General features: G+C 35.2%; 1 protein-coding gene across 1 annotated transcript in view; it reads left to right on the forward strand.

The window, feature by feature from the left end:
• LOC145247511 (centromere protein I-like) overlaps window positions 1-17,863 on the forward strand; it is a 107,068-nt gene that overhangs the window by 19,009 nt on the left and 70,196 nt on the right. Inside the window, exons 2-4 of the mRNA XM_080109325.1 lie at window positions 8,002-8,133; window positions 11,542-11,672; window positions 12,818-12,925. Coding sequence (XP_079965451.1) covers window positions 8,002-8,133; window positions 11,542-11,672; window positions 12,818-12,925 — 371 coding nt within the window. The remainder of the gene's footprint in view (window positions 1-8,001; window positions 8,134-11,541; window positions 11,673-12,817; window positions 12,926-17,863) is intronic.

A 17,863-nucleotide genomic window follows, 5' to 3' on the forward strand; every position in this document is an offset into this window, starting at 1 on the left:
ACTCCCCTAGGCCCGCAAGGTGGGGCCTCACCATCGGATATAGTTTTAGGTCATATCCAGGACCAGAAACGGGTCTAGGGTTAAGGTTGATTTTAATTGAGCCAAAATATGTGAGGATACATGAACCTTGGAATAGACTTCAAGATGAGTTAATTAATTCACGAACAATGCAATAATTCAATGTGAATTTGTACAAGTGCAGCACTATTGTATTTTTCCTGTTTAAAATTCTACAACTCTTTCTCATATGAAGCATGATTGTTTTAATTGTTTCTAAATAAATTGAATTGTATACATATGATAAGGCATATGGTGGTGCAATGAAGAACAATGATTAATTTTAATGCATTGAAAACCAAGCTTCGCTCCGACCCTCATCACATCCCAATTAAAATGAATGGCTCTCGTCTTGGGGAAGCTCCATGTTCGGACAAGTTTCTGGGACTGACTTTAACCCCTGATCTGAATTGGAACACGTGCATCAAATCTGTTGGCAAGATGAAAAAATGATTAGATCACTCTACCACTCTAGCAAGTATCTCGCTGCTGATGCATCCCTCTATCTGTATAAGAGCCAGGTATGATCTAAAATGGAATACTGTTGCCATATCTGGGCAGGAGCTGCTCGACAAGAGTTTAAAACCAGCTTTGAAACCTAGTAGGTGATACCTTTTTCTCTTGTCTGCAATCTCTTTCCCTTAGAAAAGACGTTGCAGGCTTGTCTCTGCTCTATTGTTATTTTCATGACAAGTGCTCGACTGAACTCCAATCCCCCTTAGCAAACTTTCACAAAAATGCGATTTCCCCCACTCTCTATCTATGCCTAAATTTTAACGTTCTGCTGTCTTGCTACCTTGTTGAATACAAAAGGATAGCTTTCAAATCCAATGTAAACAAGTTCTTGTTGAGCCGTCTCCATAAATAATCAAATTCTACCCAATTTACACTACCACCTTACATTCATTAACCCTTATCCTTGAGTGGCCTTCGGGCTTTGATAAATGGTGACATTATGACACCTAAGGGTTTAATTTGGAAAAAAAAATGGTAAAACTTTTTTTTTTTTATTATGAGAAAAGAAAAATGCAAAAATTTGTGACTTGTTGATAATAGTGCCTTAAATGTTAGTCATGTCTCGTGAAATGAATTATCGACTGAAAACATTTTCCCAAGCAAAATATGAAACCTAGACTTTGTATTTATCAGAGCATAAAGGAATAAGCTGTCAATATTGGATGATTAATGACAGCAATGTATTTTCAAGTTATGAAGTACTGTCAATAATTTTCCCCACTCTTTATCTGTGCCTAAATCCAAGCGTAGATTCCATGAGCAAAGCTTCTTTCTTAGAACTGTACGACAGTGGAACTCTCTGCCGCTTGCCTGCTTCCCACCTGACTACAACTTGGACGTCTTCAAGTCCAACATAAACAAACTCCTGACAAACTGCCTCCTTAAGTAAGACACTCTATCAAAACCCCCAATACTAATGATTACTACAATACTATCTCATTGATTACTGTACACGCAATAACCCTTATCTCTGAGTGGCCTTCGGGCCTTGATAAGTGGTGACCCCCATGAAAAAAAAAAAAAAAAGATTGGTGCAAAAACAATATCGTTTTCTCACATGTTACTTTTTATATATTATTTCTGAATCCGGGCTCCACAGACAAATTTATCTTTAGTTGACCTTTGACAACTAAATATTTTTGCTTACTAGCCAAATAGAAAAGTTACTAGCCAAACCCACATGATTTTTGGAATATGACATCTTTGTTCTGTGATGAGTACATATATCATAAGTCTTTCTTCATTATTCTTATTTAAATAAGTGTAATTCTAAATTGACACTGAATTTTATGTTGATACTTGAACTTATAAGAATTCAAAATTCTTCAGATGGTTTTTAAACAACCTTCATTAAAAAAAAATAAATAAAGAGTATATTGTTCTATTAAACCTGTAATTTTACTTTTCTCGTTTTATTAAAAAAAAGAAAAGTTGAAAACATATTTTACTCATCTTTAGAAAATTGTCGGTTAAAGAAACACAATCTCCAAAAATAAACATTTCATTATTTTTAATCGCCACTTTGAAAAATCACTTGCAAATGTGACTGTTTCACTCGTAATGTAGAGCCCTGAATATATATAGCCATGTTATATATCATTTTGAAGCATGTTTTTCGCTCTACCGAATCATGTTATCTGTTACTATCTTCAATCTCTTCATTTTTTTTTTTTTTGTGCAAGTTTTTCGACAGCATGGACAAAATTTAAATCCACACGATTTTCTTGTTCCAGTTCAAACTAGACTGAAAAGCTGCTGAGACAGCTTGTGATATCAATGATGCGTTTGACCAAGGAACCACTAACGAATGTGTGGCACAATGGTGGTTCAAGAAATTTTGCAATAGTGACAAGAGCCTCGAAGATGAAGACGGTCGCGGACGGTTGACTGCGGTTAATAACGAACATTTGAAAGCCTTAATTGAAGCCGATCCTCACAAAACCACACGAAAAGTTGCTGCTGAACTCAAGGTCGACCACTCAATAGTTGTTCGCCATTTAAAGCAAATCGGGAAGTAAAAGATGTTGGATAAATAGGTTCTGCATGAATTGAACGATAATGAAAAAAATTGTGGTTTTGAGGTGTCTTCTACGCTCTTTCTGCGCAACAAAAATGACCTATTTCTCGATCGGATTGTGACGTGTGATGAGAAGTGGATCCTTTAGGACAACTGGCAACGTTCGGCACAGTGGCTGGATGCCAGAGAAGCCCCACAACACTTCCCAAAGACGAAATTGTACCAAAAAATGTCATGGTGACTGTTTGGTGGTCTGTGGCCAGTCTCATCTTCTTTAATCCGGATGAAAGGATTACGACGGCAAAGTATTGCCGACAAATTGACGAAATGCACCAGAAGCTCCAACGTATGTGATTTGAGCTACAAGACTTTGTCTCATCCGCCATATTCACCGAACCTCTCACCCACCGATTATCACTTTTTCAAGCATCTCGACAACTTATTTGCGCAAAAAATTTGCCAAACTATTTGCCAAGAACTTTGCAGCTAATTCTACCCTATGCGATGAAGGCCATCAACTCCCCATATTTCCTCCTATAACACAGAACACGCTAGGTAACATACAAATATCTGTGCATGAGGTCGCCAAGCTAATCAAGAACCTTGATTCCAGTAAAGCAACTGGCCCTGACAGCATCCCAATTATAGTGTTAAAAAAAGCCTCAGCCAGAACTTGCTCCCATACTTACGAAACTGTTTAAACGTTGCCTTAAGGAGAAATGCTTTCCAACACCCTGGAAAACCTAATCAGTATGCCCTGTATTTAAGAACTCAGGTGATAAGTCATCTCCCTCTCAGTACAGACCAATAAGTCTCCTGTGTGTCATGAGTAAGTTGATGGAATCCATATTAAATAGAGAAATAGTCAACCACCTCAGCAGAAATAACTTTCTTAGTGACACACAATATGGTTTCCATTCTGCAAGATCTACCGCAGATGTGCTAACGGTTATATCTCATAGGATTAGTAAATCTCTTGACAAAGGCTTGCTTTCCAGGGCAATTGCTCTTGACATATCAAAGGCCTTCGACAAGGTATGGCATAAAGGCCTACTTCACAAGATCTCCAGCTACGGTATAACTGGAAATATTCTCTCTATCATTAAATCATTTCTCTCTGATAGGCTCATAAGAGTAGTGGTTGATGGACAAAAATCAGAGGCCTGCAGTATTAATGCTGGAATCCCTCAAGGGTCCATCCTGGGCCCAATTCTCTTCCTGATCTACATCAATGATCTCCCTAAACACATACTTAAATCATTCGTTGACATCTATGCTGATGACACGACCATCTACGGCAACACATCAAAGGCTGTAAATGACAAAGCTCTCTCTGATTCTCTCTCCTCTGATCTCGAACGAGTGGTTCAGTGGGGGAAGACGTGGCTGGTTACCTTTAATGCATCTAAAACCAAACTCCTATCTTTACATCATCAACGCTCTGATCCCCATCTGGCATCAATTGAAATGGCTCTCGTCTAGGAGAAGCCCCATGTTTGACAAGCTTCTGGGCTTGACCTTCACTTCTGATCTGAAATGGACCACGTACATCAAGTCTGTTGCCAAGGTCGCTGGAAAGATGGTGGCATCCTTCTACTGCTCCAGAAGATATCTCACTACTGATGCAATTCTCTATCTATATAAAAGCCAAGTACGTCCAAGGATGGAATACTGCTGCCATATCTGGGCAGGAGCTGCAAAAACAGCCTATCCTGCCATGACAAAATAGACTTTGTGGCCTAGTGGGGGATGCCCTTTTCTCTTCCCTGCAACCTCTCTCCCACAGAAGAGACATTGCAAGCCTATCTTTGTTTTATCGTTATTTCCATGGCAGGTGCTCGTGTGAACTCCAATCTCTGGTCCCCCCTCGCCAATCTTTTAAGAAAAACACCCGTCTAGTTGAATCCACTGTCAAAAACTTTCCCCACTCCTTATCTATGCCTAAATCAAAACGTAGATTCCATGAACAAAGCTTCTTTCTTAGAACTGTATGTCTATGGAACTCTATTCCATCTGCCTGCTTCCCTCCTGACTACAACTCGGATGTCTTCAAGTCCAACATTAACAAATCCTGATGAACCGCCCCCTTAAGTAGACACTTTAAATATCCACACTAACCTACTGTACTTACAATAACCCTTATCCCTGAGTGGCTTCCGGGCCTTGATAAGTGGTGACCACCTTGTAAAAAAAAAAAAAAAAAAAAAAAAATGCTTCAAAAGCCGAGATTATGCTGAATTGGCCTTCAATGACTTCATCGCTTCCAGAACTGAATTTCTATGCTGATGGGATAAATAAACTTGTTTCTCGGCAAGATGTGTCAATTCTAAATGATTCTTATTTCGATTAATAAAGTTTATTATGAAAAGAGTTATGATCTTTTAAAATTGAATGTCAACAAATGATATTTTACACCAACCTAATATACATTGAAGATGTTTTCAGGTGATATACCTGTGTCATCGCTTGTTTCGTTTTTTCAACATCATACATGCTCCACCAGTAACCCAGGCTCATTTTGATCTGAAACAGGGCCTTTCATTGAGAATGACATGCTATGCAACTGACACCTTATTGAGTAACATTTTGAACTTTCATGGAGGGACTAGTTACCTTGTGGTGGTTACACGTGTGATCTGGAATTAACGCTAACCCAGTTGTTCGAGTTATCCCCCTTTCTTACACATGTACGTTCATCTCAATTTTTAGACTCTAGTTAGAAAACACATTAAATCTCTTCTGTATTCAGGTTTTTATCATGTTTTCTTGTATTCTATGAATCTCAAAGATTCTGTTGTTAGCATTGGTTTCCCCGATATTTTTCTAGGCAGAATTCTTTCTAGAACCATATCAGGTACTTATGGGATGAACTATGTGAAGGTGACCAACATCTTCATTAAAAACACTTTTGTGGAGCGAACTGGATTTGAACTTGGACAGCCAGCTCGTCAATCCGTGTTGTTAACCACTTAAATGCAATCACGTCCCATTTTCTCCAGTAAAAATAGAATTATTTCAATATGATTTTTGCATTAAAACATCACTAGAGCTATTCAGCCGTCTCCAGTCATCTATTTATACAGAATTTAACTTTTTTTGTAATACAGAAAAAATACACAAAAAAGAATAACCAACGAAAACTTTGTCTTTTTTTAAAATTGTTACTAAATAATATATAGTAAGGAAAAACATATAATCGAAAACGGTCAGTGAATGGTAATTTAAATGAAAGAAAAAAAAAGACTTGTGCAGTTTATGAACCATACTGAAATGTTATTTAGAAAGCCATTCTGAAAATAAGGTGGGGGTGAGAGTATTTAACTATTCTGTATTTTCACTTAATAAGTTAATAAACAAGAGCTACCTGTCTGTGATTTCACCTGGTAAGTGTTTAAGTATGTTCCGGCAGTTTATATATGGAATATATTGATAATACAGTACCTAATCTGTTAATGTAAACACCTTCACAAGCAACCATGCAATAAAAAAAAATTAAAATTTAATTCTCATTTTTGGGAATTTGGATAGAATTTCGAACGGATAAGGGTAGCATGCTCTCATTCTGTCAGCCATGACTGAATAGAGGTCCTAAGTAATTTGCAGTTGTATTTTTCGGTGACCCACACTGAGGATTCAACCCTCAAGAATATCACTTTTACAACAAATTTTTCAAGTACTTTAACCACTGTGTTGCACATCCTTGTGAACAGTTTTATGATGAATTTTAGGAGCTTTAAATTCATTTCATTTTTAGTTGTAAATATCACTATTTATTACAATTATTATCACTGTATGTTACTATATATATATATTTGGATTTCACTGTCACTGGATTATTTATCTTCCACCAGACTATCATGTGTAATCACCTTTTTCTTCACCATATTCCCTCTGCTTCACTTTTTTTGTCATCAAGTAAGATCTTTGACTTAGTTGTTGTTTCATCAAATACTTTTGCATGCAAAATCCGATCCCGCATTTTGCTAATTCCTACCCTCTGATGAGAAGGAAAGTATTTCTTCGAAACTCTGCGGATTAAGGACCATCCACTTATCTAGTGTTTCCTTTTCAGATTAAATATGTTTTTAACTCATTTCAAAGTGTTTTTTAAAATGTTTTATTAACTGTTTGCTCGTATATATATATCTCTGTACTCCTATAAATTCGTTTTTATTTTGGGTGTATTGATATTCATATTAAAAAACCCTTTTCTACTTATTTAAAAAGAAAATACAATTTTCTTATATATGGGTTGTACAATTGCATCCATCTGCAAAAGATCTAGCTAATTTGCATATTCTTTTAAACATTCATTTTAATTAATTCCCTAATAGTTTTTTTGGTTTTCTTATGGGATGATCATCTGTAGTTAACTATTAAGTGTAATTATATTCATGCAGATATTCTACATGATTTATACTTGCATAATATTTGCGTAAAATGTTTACAGGAAACACAAAATTGTTTCCATATATATTTATGTATATGTATATATTTTTGTTGCACAAATTTTGCCTACCAAACTCCTCCTACAGGTTTTAGTCTACAGACATGAAACTTCATATATAAGGTATTTGAATCTATGTAAAACTTTATATTTGGGTTTTAGTCCGGAAAAATCGGTGCAAAAGTGTGAAAATTAAAAAAAATGAAAGTTGCCAGGTGAAGGTTGAACGCCGCCATTACGAATGCATAACGTAGTTGATATTGGCTCATGTTTTAATTTTTAGCCTTACAGTAAATATGTTTTCATAGCCCAGTCATTTACAGCAGAGGTGAAATAAATCGTGAGCTGAACGTTTTGGTTTCGATTCTCAGTGGTAGCGCATGAGTCTTTTTTTATACTTTTTAAATCATTACTATATATTGCATCCAATCTATCTATCTATCTCTATAAAAGGGAAAATGTCTGTCTGCCTTTTCTCTATGGTAGTTAAGGAAGACTATTATACAGAAATACATTACTTTACATATTCACACTTTTTAATATATACATATGTACATAACCTTATGAACAGTACATAGGGCCCGAGCAAAGCCGGATGGAACTGCTAGTATATATATATATATAATATATATATTATTGTTTACTTAATACTGTATATATTTTCTATTATTTATAATTAACAGTTTCCGGTTTCGTATTAAATTCTATACTAGGTGTACTTAGTAATTGATTATCGCCCAGCATCTGTGCTGTTTCTTCTTCTTTCCACCGTTGTTCTGTCGGTAGGAGGTTATGTCGACCGAAACGTTGTGAAGATGATATTCAAGATGAGAACAGTAGTCTGCAGATCCCCCCCCCCCCAATGATGTTTATTGGTTGTTTAATATTTTTGTTAACATTAATCTAACAATATCGTTTCCTTTTTAATTTAAAATCATTTTTTACTTTTGTTTTTATTTTTTAGAAAGAACCAAAGCTCAACCCAGACAACAATTCCGTTCCATTCTTCAAACCCTCCAGTCATCTGCAGAGGATATCGGTATTATTCCAGAGGACATTGTACGCCTCATCGATGTGGCAGGAAGTCAGCGTTATGGTAAACGTTTACGTTTCAATTCTCAGAAATGCATTGTTACTCTGTATTTTTTGTATCTGGTTCGGATCTTTGGTCGACGTTTCGGAAGCACACCATTCTTAATTAATGTCCTTTTCCCTCTGCTGCTGATAAATGCAATTAATCATTTCCTATTGTTAGCCAGGTTGAACCAGCTTCCTCTAAAGGAAGAATTGTCAAGGGAATATTAAATTCACAGGTGGTCCCCAGTCGCCTGTATTGTTTGATGCATTTTTTTGTCAGAAAACCAGTATCTTTTTTTGTTTTTTTTTCATATTCACCTCTAACAAGTTATATCACCACTTGGAGGTAAGGGGATACTATTTGACACCATGCCTAGGAAAGATTAACAAGATGTTGGTTTACATTACATTTAAACTTCTGCATATCAGTACAGTCAGGGAAACAGGTAGCAGGAAGGGAATTTCAAAGTCTGGCTGTTTGAGGGAATAAATTATTAGAGTAGAAAGCTTTCTGGCATTTAGGGACCTCAATAGTGAAGGGGTGTGATTTTGTTGCTAAGCGGGTTTGTTAAGGATATGTACGTCAAGGAGGCACAAGTGCAATGAGTTCATTATAGCACATTGAAACGGGCAGAGATGCGACATTGTGGCGATAGAACAGGAGTTGGAGCTTAGTTGATAAAATGGGACCTATTAGATTGGAGACTTTTTTTTTTTTTTTGATCCTATCCAAGAGGGAGAGAGTAGTGGTAAATGCACCAGGCCAGATGTGGCAAAAATAGTCAATGCATGGGTAAATGGTGGCTTTGTAGAGGTACGGGATACTCTCAGCTGTGAGTAGTCTTCTAGCTCGATAGAGGGAATCCACCTTCTTTGCAGCAGCCTTTGCAATGTCCTCAATGTATTTGTTCCAATTCATATTGCCTGTGCATGTTAAGCCAAGGGGTTTGAAGGAAGAATTCTTCAGGTAGGGTGTTATTTGTCATGGATATCGGTGGTTGGAGAGGCTTCTTGTAATTGTTAAAGGGGAGCAGCTTTGTCTTACTAGTATTAAATGTTAACATACATTTGCGGCCCTATTCCACTATGGTCTGGAGGTCATTTTCTGAAGATTCCATTATTGTCTCAGATTTGTGAACATCCGTTCTTCCCTCATGCATGTTATAGTGCATTGTTATAAACAGTTTGATCTCGTAGCACAAGGTGCCCTAACAGGTATAACCACTCTGGGCCAAACAAATGTAAGGTTACCTGGGTATACCCATGTTTAGACACAAGTTTACATGTAGATACCCGGGACCCAACATGTTGTAGCAGAGTACGTCGCAAGAAACATAGGACAAGTAATAACTTGATTCCTTTTTCTGTTTTTTTTTTTTTTTTTTTTTTAACAACAACATTTATTTCCAGGTACTTTCCTTCCTCCAGTCTGTACACGTGTTCTTTTTATAGTCTTTCTTTTTCCCTACTCTGATGAATTTTACGCACGGCTCAGCATTTGCATATGCACATCCACGCTCTGTTAAAAGGCAACTCCACATTCTCCACGCCCCCTCCCCCCCCAAATGGGGCCTCATCACAGGATGTCTTTTAAAGTCCTACCTAGGATATTTGCAAGGATGGAATTTATTTTTATACTACTGAATCACCACTTATAAAAACACAAAGGCCACCCAAGGACAAGGGTTAATTAGATTCTCAATTGGACTCTTTTTTTTTTTTTTTTTTTTTACTTGGAAGTCACCACTTATCAAGGCCCAAACGCCACTCGAGGATAAGGGTTAATGATTGTAAGTTGGTAGTGTAGTAATCGTGAATGGGTAGAATTTGATTATTTATGGAAACGACTCGACAATAACTTGTCTACAGAGGATGTGAAGGCTACCATGTTGTATTCAACCAGGAAGCAGGCCAGCAGAACAGTGTTCTACAGGCAGACAGTTTTGAAAAAGAAGCTTTGTTCATGGAATCTGTGTTGTGCACAGATAGAGAGTGGAAGAAATCGTTTATAGTGGTTGTAGCAAGTGTTTTTTTGTGAAAGTTTAGCAAGGGGGAGCCATAGATTAGTAGTGACCAATTAAAACCAATTTCTTGTTTGTCACATTATCCATGAAACGTTATGAAAATCATACTCAAGATGAGAACAGTAATCCAATGAATATAAATAACAAAAATCTGTCAAACTCTAGAATCTGCACAAAATTTTGAAGTAAACCCTTTATTTAATCCACATGGTATGATGCTCTCTTTCCATCAGCCATGACCAGGTAGGAGTAAGTAATTCACAATTGTATTTTGAGTGTCGCCCTGTGCTGAGGATTGAAGTTCAACCTTCAGAAGAGTATAACTTGGAACTGAATTTTTAGAAAGTATTTTATCCACTACGCCACGGATCCTTGCGGACACGTGTGTTATATAATTTGACAGTCTTTTTAAAAAAGCAATGAAAAGGACATACACTTCTTAAAATCACTTTGTTTTTATTAGTAATTGAAGAATGTTTACAAGAAAAGTGCCACTTACAACTGAATTTTATCAAGTACTAGCGAGGGGTACCCGGCGTTGCCCGGGTGTTTGTAGGTGTGTGTGAAAAACAACAGGTGCCCGTGAAAAAAAAAAGCCTTGACGACGCGCAGTTGGAAAATAGTAAAGTGTGAAAAAAAAAAAACAGGTGCGCATTTTTGATTGACATGACGGCGATAGCTATTCAGCAGTTAGCATTTTGTACGGGACAGTTTTTAATGAGGTCAATAAATCGGTTTGTTTGTTTTTAAAAACCCGCTCCCTTGTCTCGAAATGAAAGCTACCGTCTGATATGACGAAGTCGACATTGACCAAACGTTACTTAGCTCTCTAGAGACCACTGGCTCTGGGCCTGAGATTAGAGTAGAGTTTCACTTTTTGTTTATACCGAAAACCGAATGTAACGCGTGCCGATGCGGGAAATGTGGAATAATTAATGTTTGGAAGTCGATAAAATTAAATAGACAGGCGAGCTCCGTGGTTAACTGTGAGATATTACAATTTATAGATGATATAAAAAGATTTAAGAAGTTGCGAAGCGAGTGAGCGCTTCTCTGAAAGAAGCCTTTTGTGAACATCGAGGAAAAGCGTACATACATACATACATTTTCGCTTTTATATATATAGATTTCATGTGTTATGTCACAGGTTCTTTGCGGATGGAATACACGAAAAGATGATCCAAGGTTACATCAACCGAAACGTTATGAAAATATCACTCAAGATGACAACAGTAGTCTGAAAAATCCAACTAATATGAAAATGTAGTTTTCAGTTTAAAATGATGTAACAATGTTTGACGTGCTGTAAAATGCAAGAGTCAACAAAATCATTTTTAAAAAAATTTTTAACCCTGAAAGTAATTGTTGCTGATTTTTGTTGTGTTTTTGTAATTTTTGTCTAGGGATCATCTTCAGCAATAGTATTGTCCGCTGCCTCATCCCTAGAACGGTTGTCCCCGAAGTTGCTGTCGTCAAGGCCATCTCTTGGATCACTTCGATGAACTCGCAGGAAAAGCTGAATCCAAAATTAGCCGTGAGTAAAACAGTGTCAGCAAATTGTGTTTTGCTTTTCGATTTTAAATTATTTTATTATAAAAAATGTAAATATAATGAGAGAATTGTTTTTAACTTAATTGTTTGAAAACTTTTTGTCGTTGAAAAGAAATGCATTTTTCTTTCGAGTAAATTCTTTTATTATTAGTTTTTCCTTTTCTGTTTTTTTCTTTTAAAAAAAAAACTTCATTCTTTTTTATTTTCATCTTCTTTACCTTTTCACCTTTCCCTTTTTTGTTTTATTTTATCCCCCCCCCCCTCGTCTCGTCTTCATCCCCGTCTTCTTTCTGATCATTTTGTCTTTTTCCTTTTGTTTATTTTTTATCTACATACTCTCTATATTTATTCTGTAAATATTCATTTAATAATTATTTTTGTCTATCATAAACGTGCCCAATTCAGTCACGCCACACACAATAGAAATAAAACTTAATCAACTCTAATCGCCTACTTTATATGATTGATTACAGCAAATTTCTGACATTGATGTACAAGGGTCATTTCTGAAGTAAAGCTATTTTATTATTAACTTAAAACGTTTAAGAGGTATGAAGATAAGAGTGGTACCATTAAAATGAGCAATCATTTGTGCTTCAGAGTTTATTTTTCTACATAGTCACCACCATTCTCGATGTACATTTTCCAGAAATTCAGTTACTTTTGGAATGCTTCTTGCAATTATTTTATGATATTTTCTCATTTACATTTCTTTTTTTCATTTCTTTTTTTTCATTTCTTTTTTTTTCATTTCTTTTTTTTTCATTTCTTTTTTTTCATTTCTTTTTTTTTCATTTCTTTTTTTTCATTTCTTTTTTTTTCATTTCTTTTTTTTTCATTTCTTTTTTTTCATTTCTTTTTTTTTTCATTTCTTTTTTTTTCATTTCTTTTTTTTCATTTCTTTTTTTTCATTTCTTTTTTTTCATTTCTTTTTTTTTCATTTCTTTTTTTTTCATTTCTTTTTTTTTCATTTCTTTTTTCTTTTCTTTTTTTCATTTCTTTTTTCATCTTTTTTTCATTTCTTTTTCATTTCTTTTCATTTCTTTTTTCATTTCATTTCTTTTTTTCATTTCAATTCCTTTTTTTCTTCATTTCTTTCTTTTTTCATTTTTTTTTTTTTCATTTCAGAGCATTCTAATCCGCTGGATTGTCATCATACGTCCTTATTTGGAAAGCATAGAAAAGCTTCATGCACTTTACTGTGTGTTCTTCACCTTCATCAGGAGTGATAGATTGGTAAGTTGTTCATTAATATACAGCATAATCACGTTAACAAACCAGTTCTTGTTAGATCACTGAAGTTGAGAAATGCTGAGCCTGGTTAGTATCAGATGGGGGATCACTTGTGATTATTAGGTGCTATATGTAGGAGAACATTGACACTTCTCTGCAAAAACCTAATGTTCCATTTCCCCTGATTGGGAACTGCTTGTGAATTTAATATTTACTTGAAACTTCCTCCTTTGGAGAAAGTCAGTTCAACTCGGCTAGGGTGAGTTCCACTGTTATACAATTTGGCTTTGATGAGAGTTATTGATGTTATCCTGAACTACATGCTGGAGAGTACGGGATCACCCCATAATTACCATTGCTCTCTGACACGAAGTAGCATTACCTGTCAAAGTCCCATGTATGGATTTTGGTGCTGCCAGAGCAGGCTGTCTGAAGATATTGGTTTCCTGATTTAAATGCATCAAACATAGATGCTATTTATTTATTTTTTCTTCTCCCTTTTCAAAACTCAATCATGCTCTGTAAAACCAAAAACAAAAACAATTTTTTCCCTATAAAACAATCAAACCAAACACCAGGAATAAATATTTGAAGATATAAAGAACCTGAAACAAAACTTTTTTTTCCCAAATTTCCAAGTTCAGCGTTAATCCTGGACCTTTTAATTGTAAGCCGAAAAGAGTTCTTCCGAATCTGTTTTTTATGATTTAATTTTAGTCCTATTGATCTCCATATGGCCTTGTCATCCAGTATGACGCTCTCAGCATCTCTCCCATGTCGTTCTCGTGTGAAGAAACAAGAACTCCCATAACAAAGTAGGGGAGGTAATTCTGCCTTTTACAGGAAAGGAGTTCTCTTTTGTTGTGTTTTATCTTCCTAACAAACCTCCCGAAAAGGATTGATATGCCATAAAACAAAGCAACCAAAACACATGGTGCTGAATGAAATCTATCATTTACAAGCTGTTGGTTTAAAAAAAAAAATCTACAATTGAAGAACTTATAAGTCTAGAAGCATTTCCAGAAACAACTGAGTTCGGCACTAATGTTCTAAGATGGATATGGCTTCCTTCGGTCTTGACAGACTATGGATACCCATAGGGTGCCTGCGCGTGAAATTTTTGTGGCAAAAGTTGCACAATCTCCAACCACACCTCTCCTGAGTCAACATTGTTGAATACCAGTGGCAAGTGGAGGTTCAGGACGACTGGAAACAATGCCGAGATAAGTGGAAAGCACATACAGCGCTTAGAATTCTCAAATGGTCACCCATCTGGTACTATTCAGGGTCAACGTTGCTTAACTTCGGTGATCTGATGAGAACCGGTGTGTCAACGTGATTATGTCGTACAAACGTACATACATAACATACATATATATGTACATAATGTACGTACATACATACATACATAACATACATACATACATACAAAACGTACATACATACATACATACATACATAACGTACGTACATAATGTTGCTGTAGCATAAAAGGAAATAACCAATTTATTTGTTTAAAAATAAACCCACACCCAACTTGAAAAAAAAAAAAAATTAGCGATTACCTCATTACCAAGCAAACATGATTGACCTAGATTATGTCTTAAACATCGGGAGTGATGATGGTACTCTCTGTTTAATGTCCTTCTAAGAGTAATGTTTTCTATGAGTAGTGCATTCCAAGAGTAAATTATATATAGAACTAGCTGGCTGCCTGGCGTTGCCCGGTCGTACAATACCCAAAAACATGATATTTTAATTTATGCAGATGGTGTATTATTATAGAATCAATCCTCTATTGATTATTATATATTACGAGGAATAATTTGCCCAGTGAACTAATTAAAAAAAAGAATTAAATAATGATAATGTTGTTTCATCGGTTCGTTGCTTCGTTCGTTGGTTGTTTTACGGCATATCAACCCTTTCGGGTTATTTAATGCAGAATCCAAAGATTTTGAAGAAAATATTTTTTTAATAGAATATATTTGTTGTTTTCAAGTCGGTTTCTATTTAACCCATAGTTGGGACCCTAACAGGTACTACCACTTCGGGTCAGAGTGGACCTGGGAACAATGGTAATTAAAGGGTGGCTCCACACTCCCCAAAGCCCACAAGCTGGGGCCTCACCACTGGATATAGTTTAAGGTCATATCCAGGACCCCCATTGAGGGACTTTTACCCTCTGCAGGGGGGCAGTCGGCGTATTCTAATGCCCCACCGACAGGGCCTGTTTCATCGGTGTTGGTTTATAATATCACATCAGCATATATTTGGGATTGACGATCTTAAACATGATCTTTCTTCTCTTATAGATTTAAAAAAAAAAAAAATTTTTACAGATGAATATTTTATGTTACACCAGCCAAAGGAAAATAATAAAATTATTTCCCTTGGCCGGTATAATGTAAAATATTCCGTCTGTAAAAATTCTTTTTTATCTATAAAAGAAGAAAAACTATTTTTTTAAAATCATATTTTTTCGATTTTCGATACTTATCAGATGAATTTCTGGACAAAACATATCTAAGAACACTGCCAGACATATAAATTACCTTTGTGTTAAATTTGCAAAAGATAGGCTCAACCGTTTCGGAACCTATGAGGAAGAAACTCACACACACAAAGTGATTTTTATAGATGAGTAAAGATTATATATGCCAACTTTATTACAAACAAACTAATCTTATATCTATGGTTTGGTTTATTGTCACATTCTTTTCCTATCTTTCGTGTGAATATTCTCAAAAAGTAATGTGTTCTGCTAGCAACATTTTTTTTCCAGCAATGCATTCTGGGAATATAAATAATTCGGGTTTGTATTACTATACACATAGATTCAAAAAAGTTGTCAAAAAACAAATATATAACAAATAAATGTTATCAAAGGCAAGATAAGTTACTTTTCTACCTAACTGGATATATTTTTAGTGTTTTTATTTGATGTAACATGTTTATTCAGCTCGAAAAGCATACAGTGTTTACCGATGTATTGGAAAATTTAAAATGGCGCTCGACTCTCTTTGACACGGTAAGTTTGGGAAAAGAAGTTAAAAATATAAAAAATACTGTTAAAAACCCACCGAATATATGTCAGTTTGTCATGGTAACATATTGAGCAAGTTTCTCACGGTATTTCATCTAGTTTTTTATTTGTAAGTCCTTTTCCCAAACATACCGTGTCAAAGAGTGGGGCGCCATTTTAAATTTTCCAAATACTGTATGTTTTTCGAGCTGAATAAACATGGAAATTTGGCTGTCAAGGGGTCAAAGTTCAACGATTTGACCTTTGAAAACTCTACCAAACTCCTCTGCCAATTTTAGGTCTAAACACTTGGAATTTTAGATGTAGATTACTTGGACATGGATCAAACTTTTTAATTTGATTTGAGCCCAAAACAATAAATGTTATGGGGGGTCAAAATTAGGATCAAAATCTAAAAAAATTTTACCTCTGCGGTCTCTACCAAATTACTCAACCAACTTTTAGTCTAAACATTTGAAATTTTACATAAAGTGTATTCAGACATAAGGCAAGCTTTTTAATCGGTTTTTGGCCAAAAATTTGGCTGCCAACGGGTCAAGATTTAAAAGATTTGACCTTTGCGGTCTCTAGCAAACTATTCAGCCAATTTTGGGTCTAAACATTTAAAATTCTACATAAAGGGTATTTAGACATTTAGCAAGCTTTTTAATCAGTATTTGGGCGAAAATTTGTCTGCAAAGAGGTAAAAGTTGAAAGAGTTGACCTTTGCAGACGCTACCAAACTCCTCCGCCAATTTTGGGCCTAAACACTTGAAATTTTAGATGTAGGTTACCTGGACATGAGTCAAACTTTTTAGTATATATATAGATATGTACATAAGGTAATGAACAGTACATAGGACCCAAGCAAAGCTGGGTTGAACTGTTAGTAGTTTATAAAAACACATGATCAGTAATCCTTAGTACATCCAAAGACATAACCCCTCCCCCAAAACTCCCCTTCCTCAACACGAGATGAATATCTTGTAAATACTCATTTATGTAAATAATATAGGACACGTGCTTCTGTCAAGCCTTACTGTATATTCTCTAAAACATCTTTGCTTTCACAGGTGTCCTATTTAAAAAAAAAAAAAAAAATAAGTGTGAGTATGCAGTTTAAAAAGAAGGGGAGTAACTCTTAGGATACTCCTTTTAGGTGATGATCATCTGCTGGTAAGCTTCACTTGTTCTATCCTGCTATTAGTCGAGTCTTCCCTTACATGAATTGCTGTCTTGATATTTACTTAATACATCTTCAAGTTGCTGGTGCAGTATTTCAAATAATCTAAATGATACAAACAAAATAGTTGGCAAGCTAAGGAATAATATTTTTTTAGCAACCATGTGAGCACTTCTGCAGGATGGTGACATATTAGCAACAAAGACAAGTTATCGACCCTTGTTCTTTGAAAGAGAAATGATGTCTAGTGGCCATTATGTGAACCTCAAATATAAACGAGTAACGTAAAATATTCAATAATGAAATAAATAACACAAAAATATATAAAAATCGAAACATATTGTATAAAAAACAAACCAAAATATAATTTTAATGTATTAAGATAATTTCTTTTCAATGAGTGATTCATAACTGAAAATAAAATAATATATATGATAAAAACGCGAAACATTTCTAGATTGTTTTTAGAATTATTACTTTTTTTACGGTAAGGTTGTATAAAAATGTAGCAAAGTATAATTTTAAAGAATATGAAACATAGAGGTTTAAGAATAATTTGTTTTTTTGTACAGAAAAATTGTATAAAAATGTATCCAAATATAATTTTAGTTTGCACATACTTTTAGAAAAAGGAAGAGTTATTGACCTCTGTTCTTTGGCTGACAAGCGACATCTGCCGGTGGTTCTTGAAACTAAAATACACACATTCGCCTCATGTTACTGACATGCAGAA

Source organism: Euprymna scolopes, chromosome 25, assembly GCF_053919585.1.
Source record: "Euprymna scolopes isolate OS-2025 chromosome 25, ASM5391958v1, whole genome shotgun sequence".
NCBI lineage: Eukaryota > Metazoa > Mollusca > Cephalopoda > Sepiida > Sepiolidae > Euprymna > Euprymna scolopes.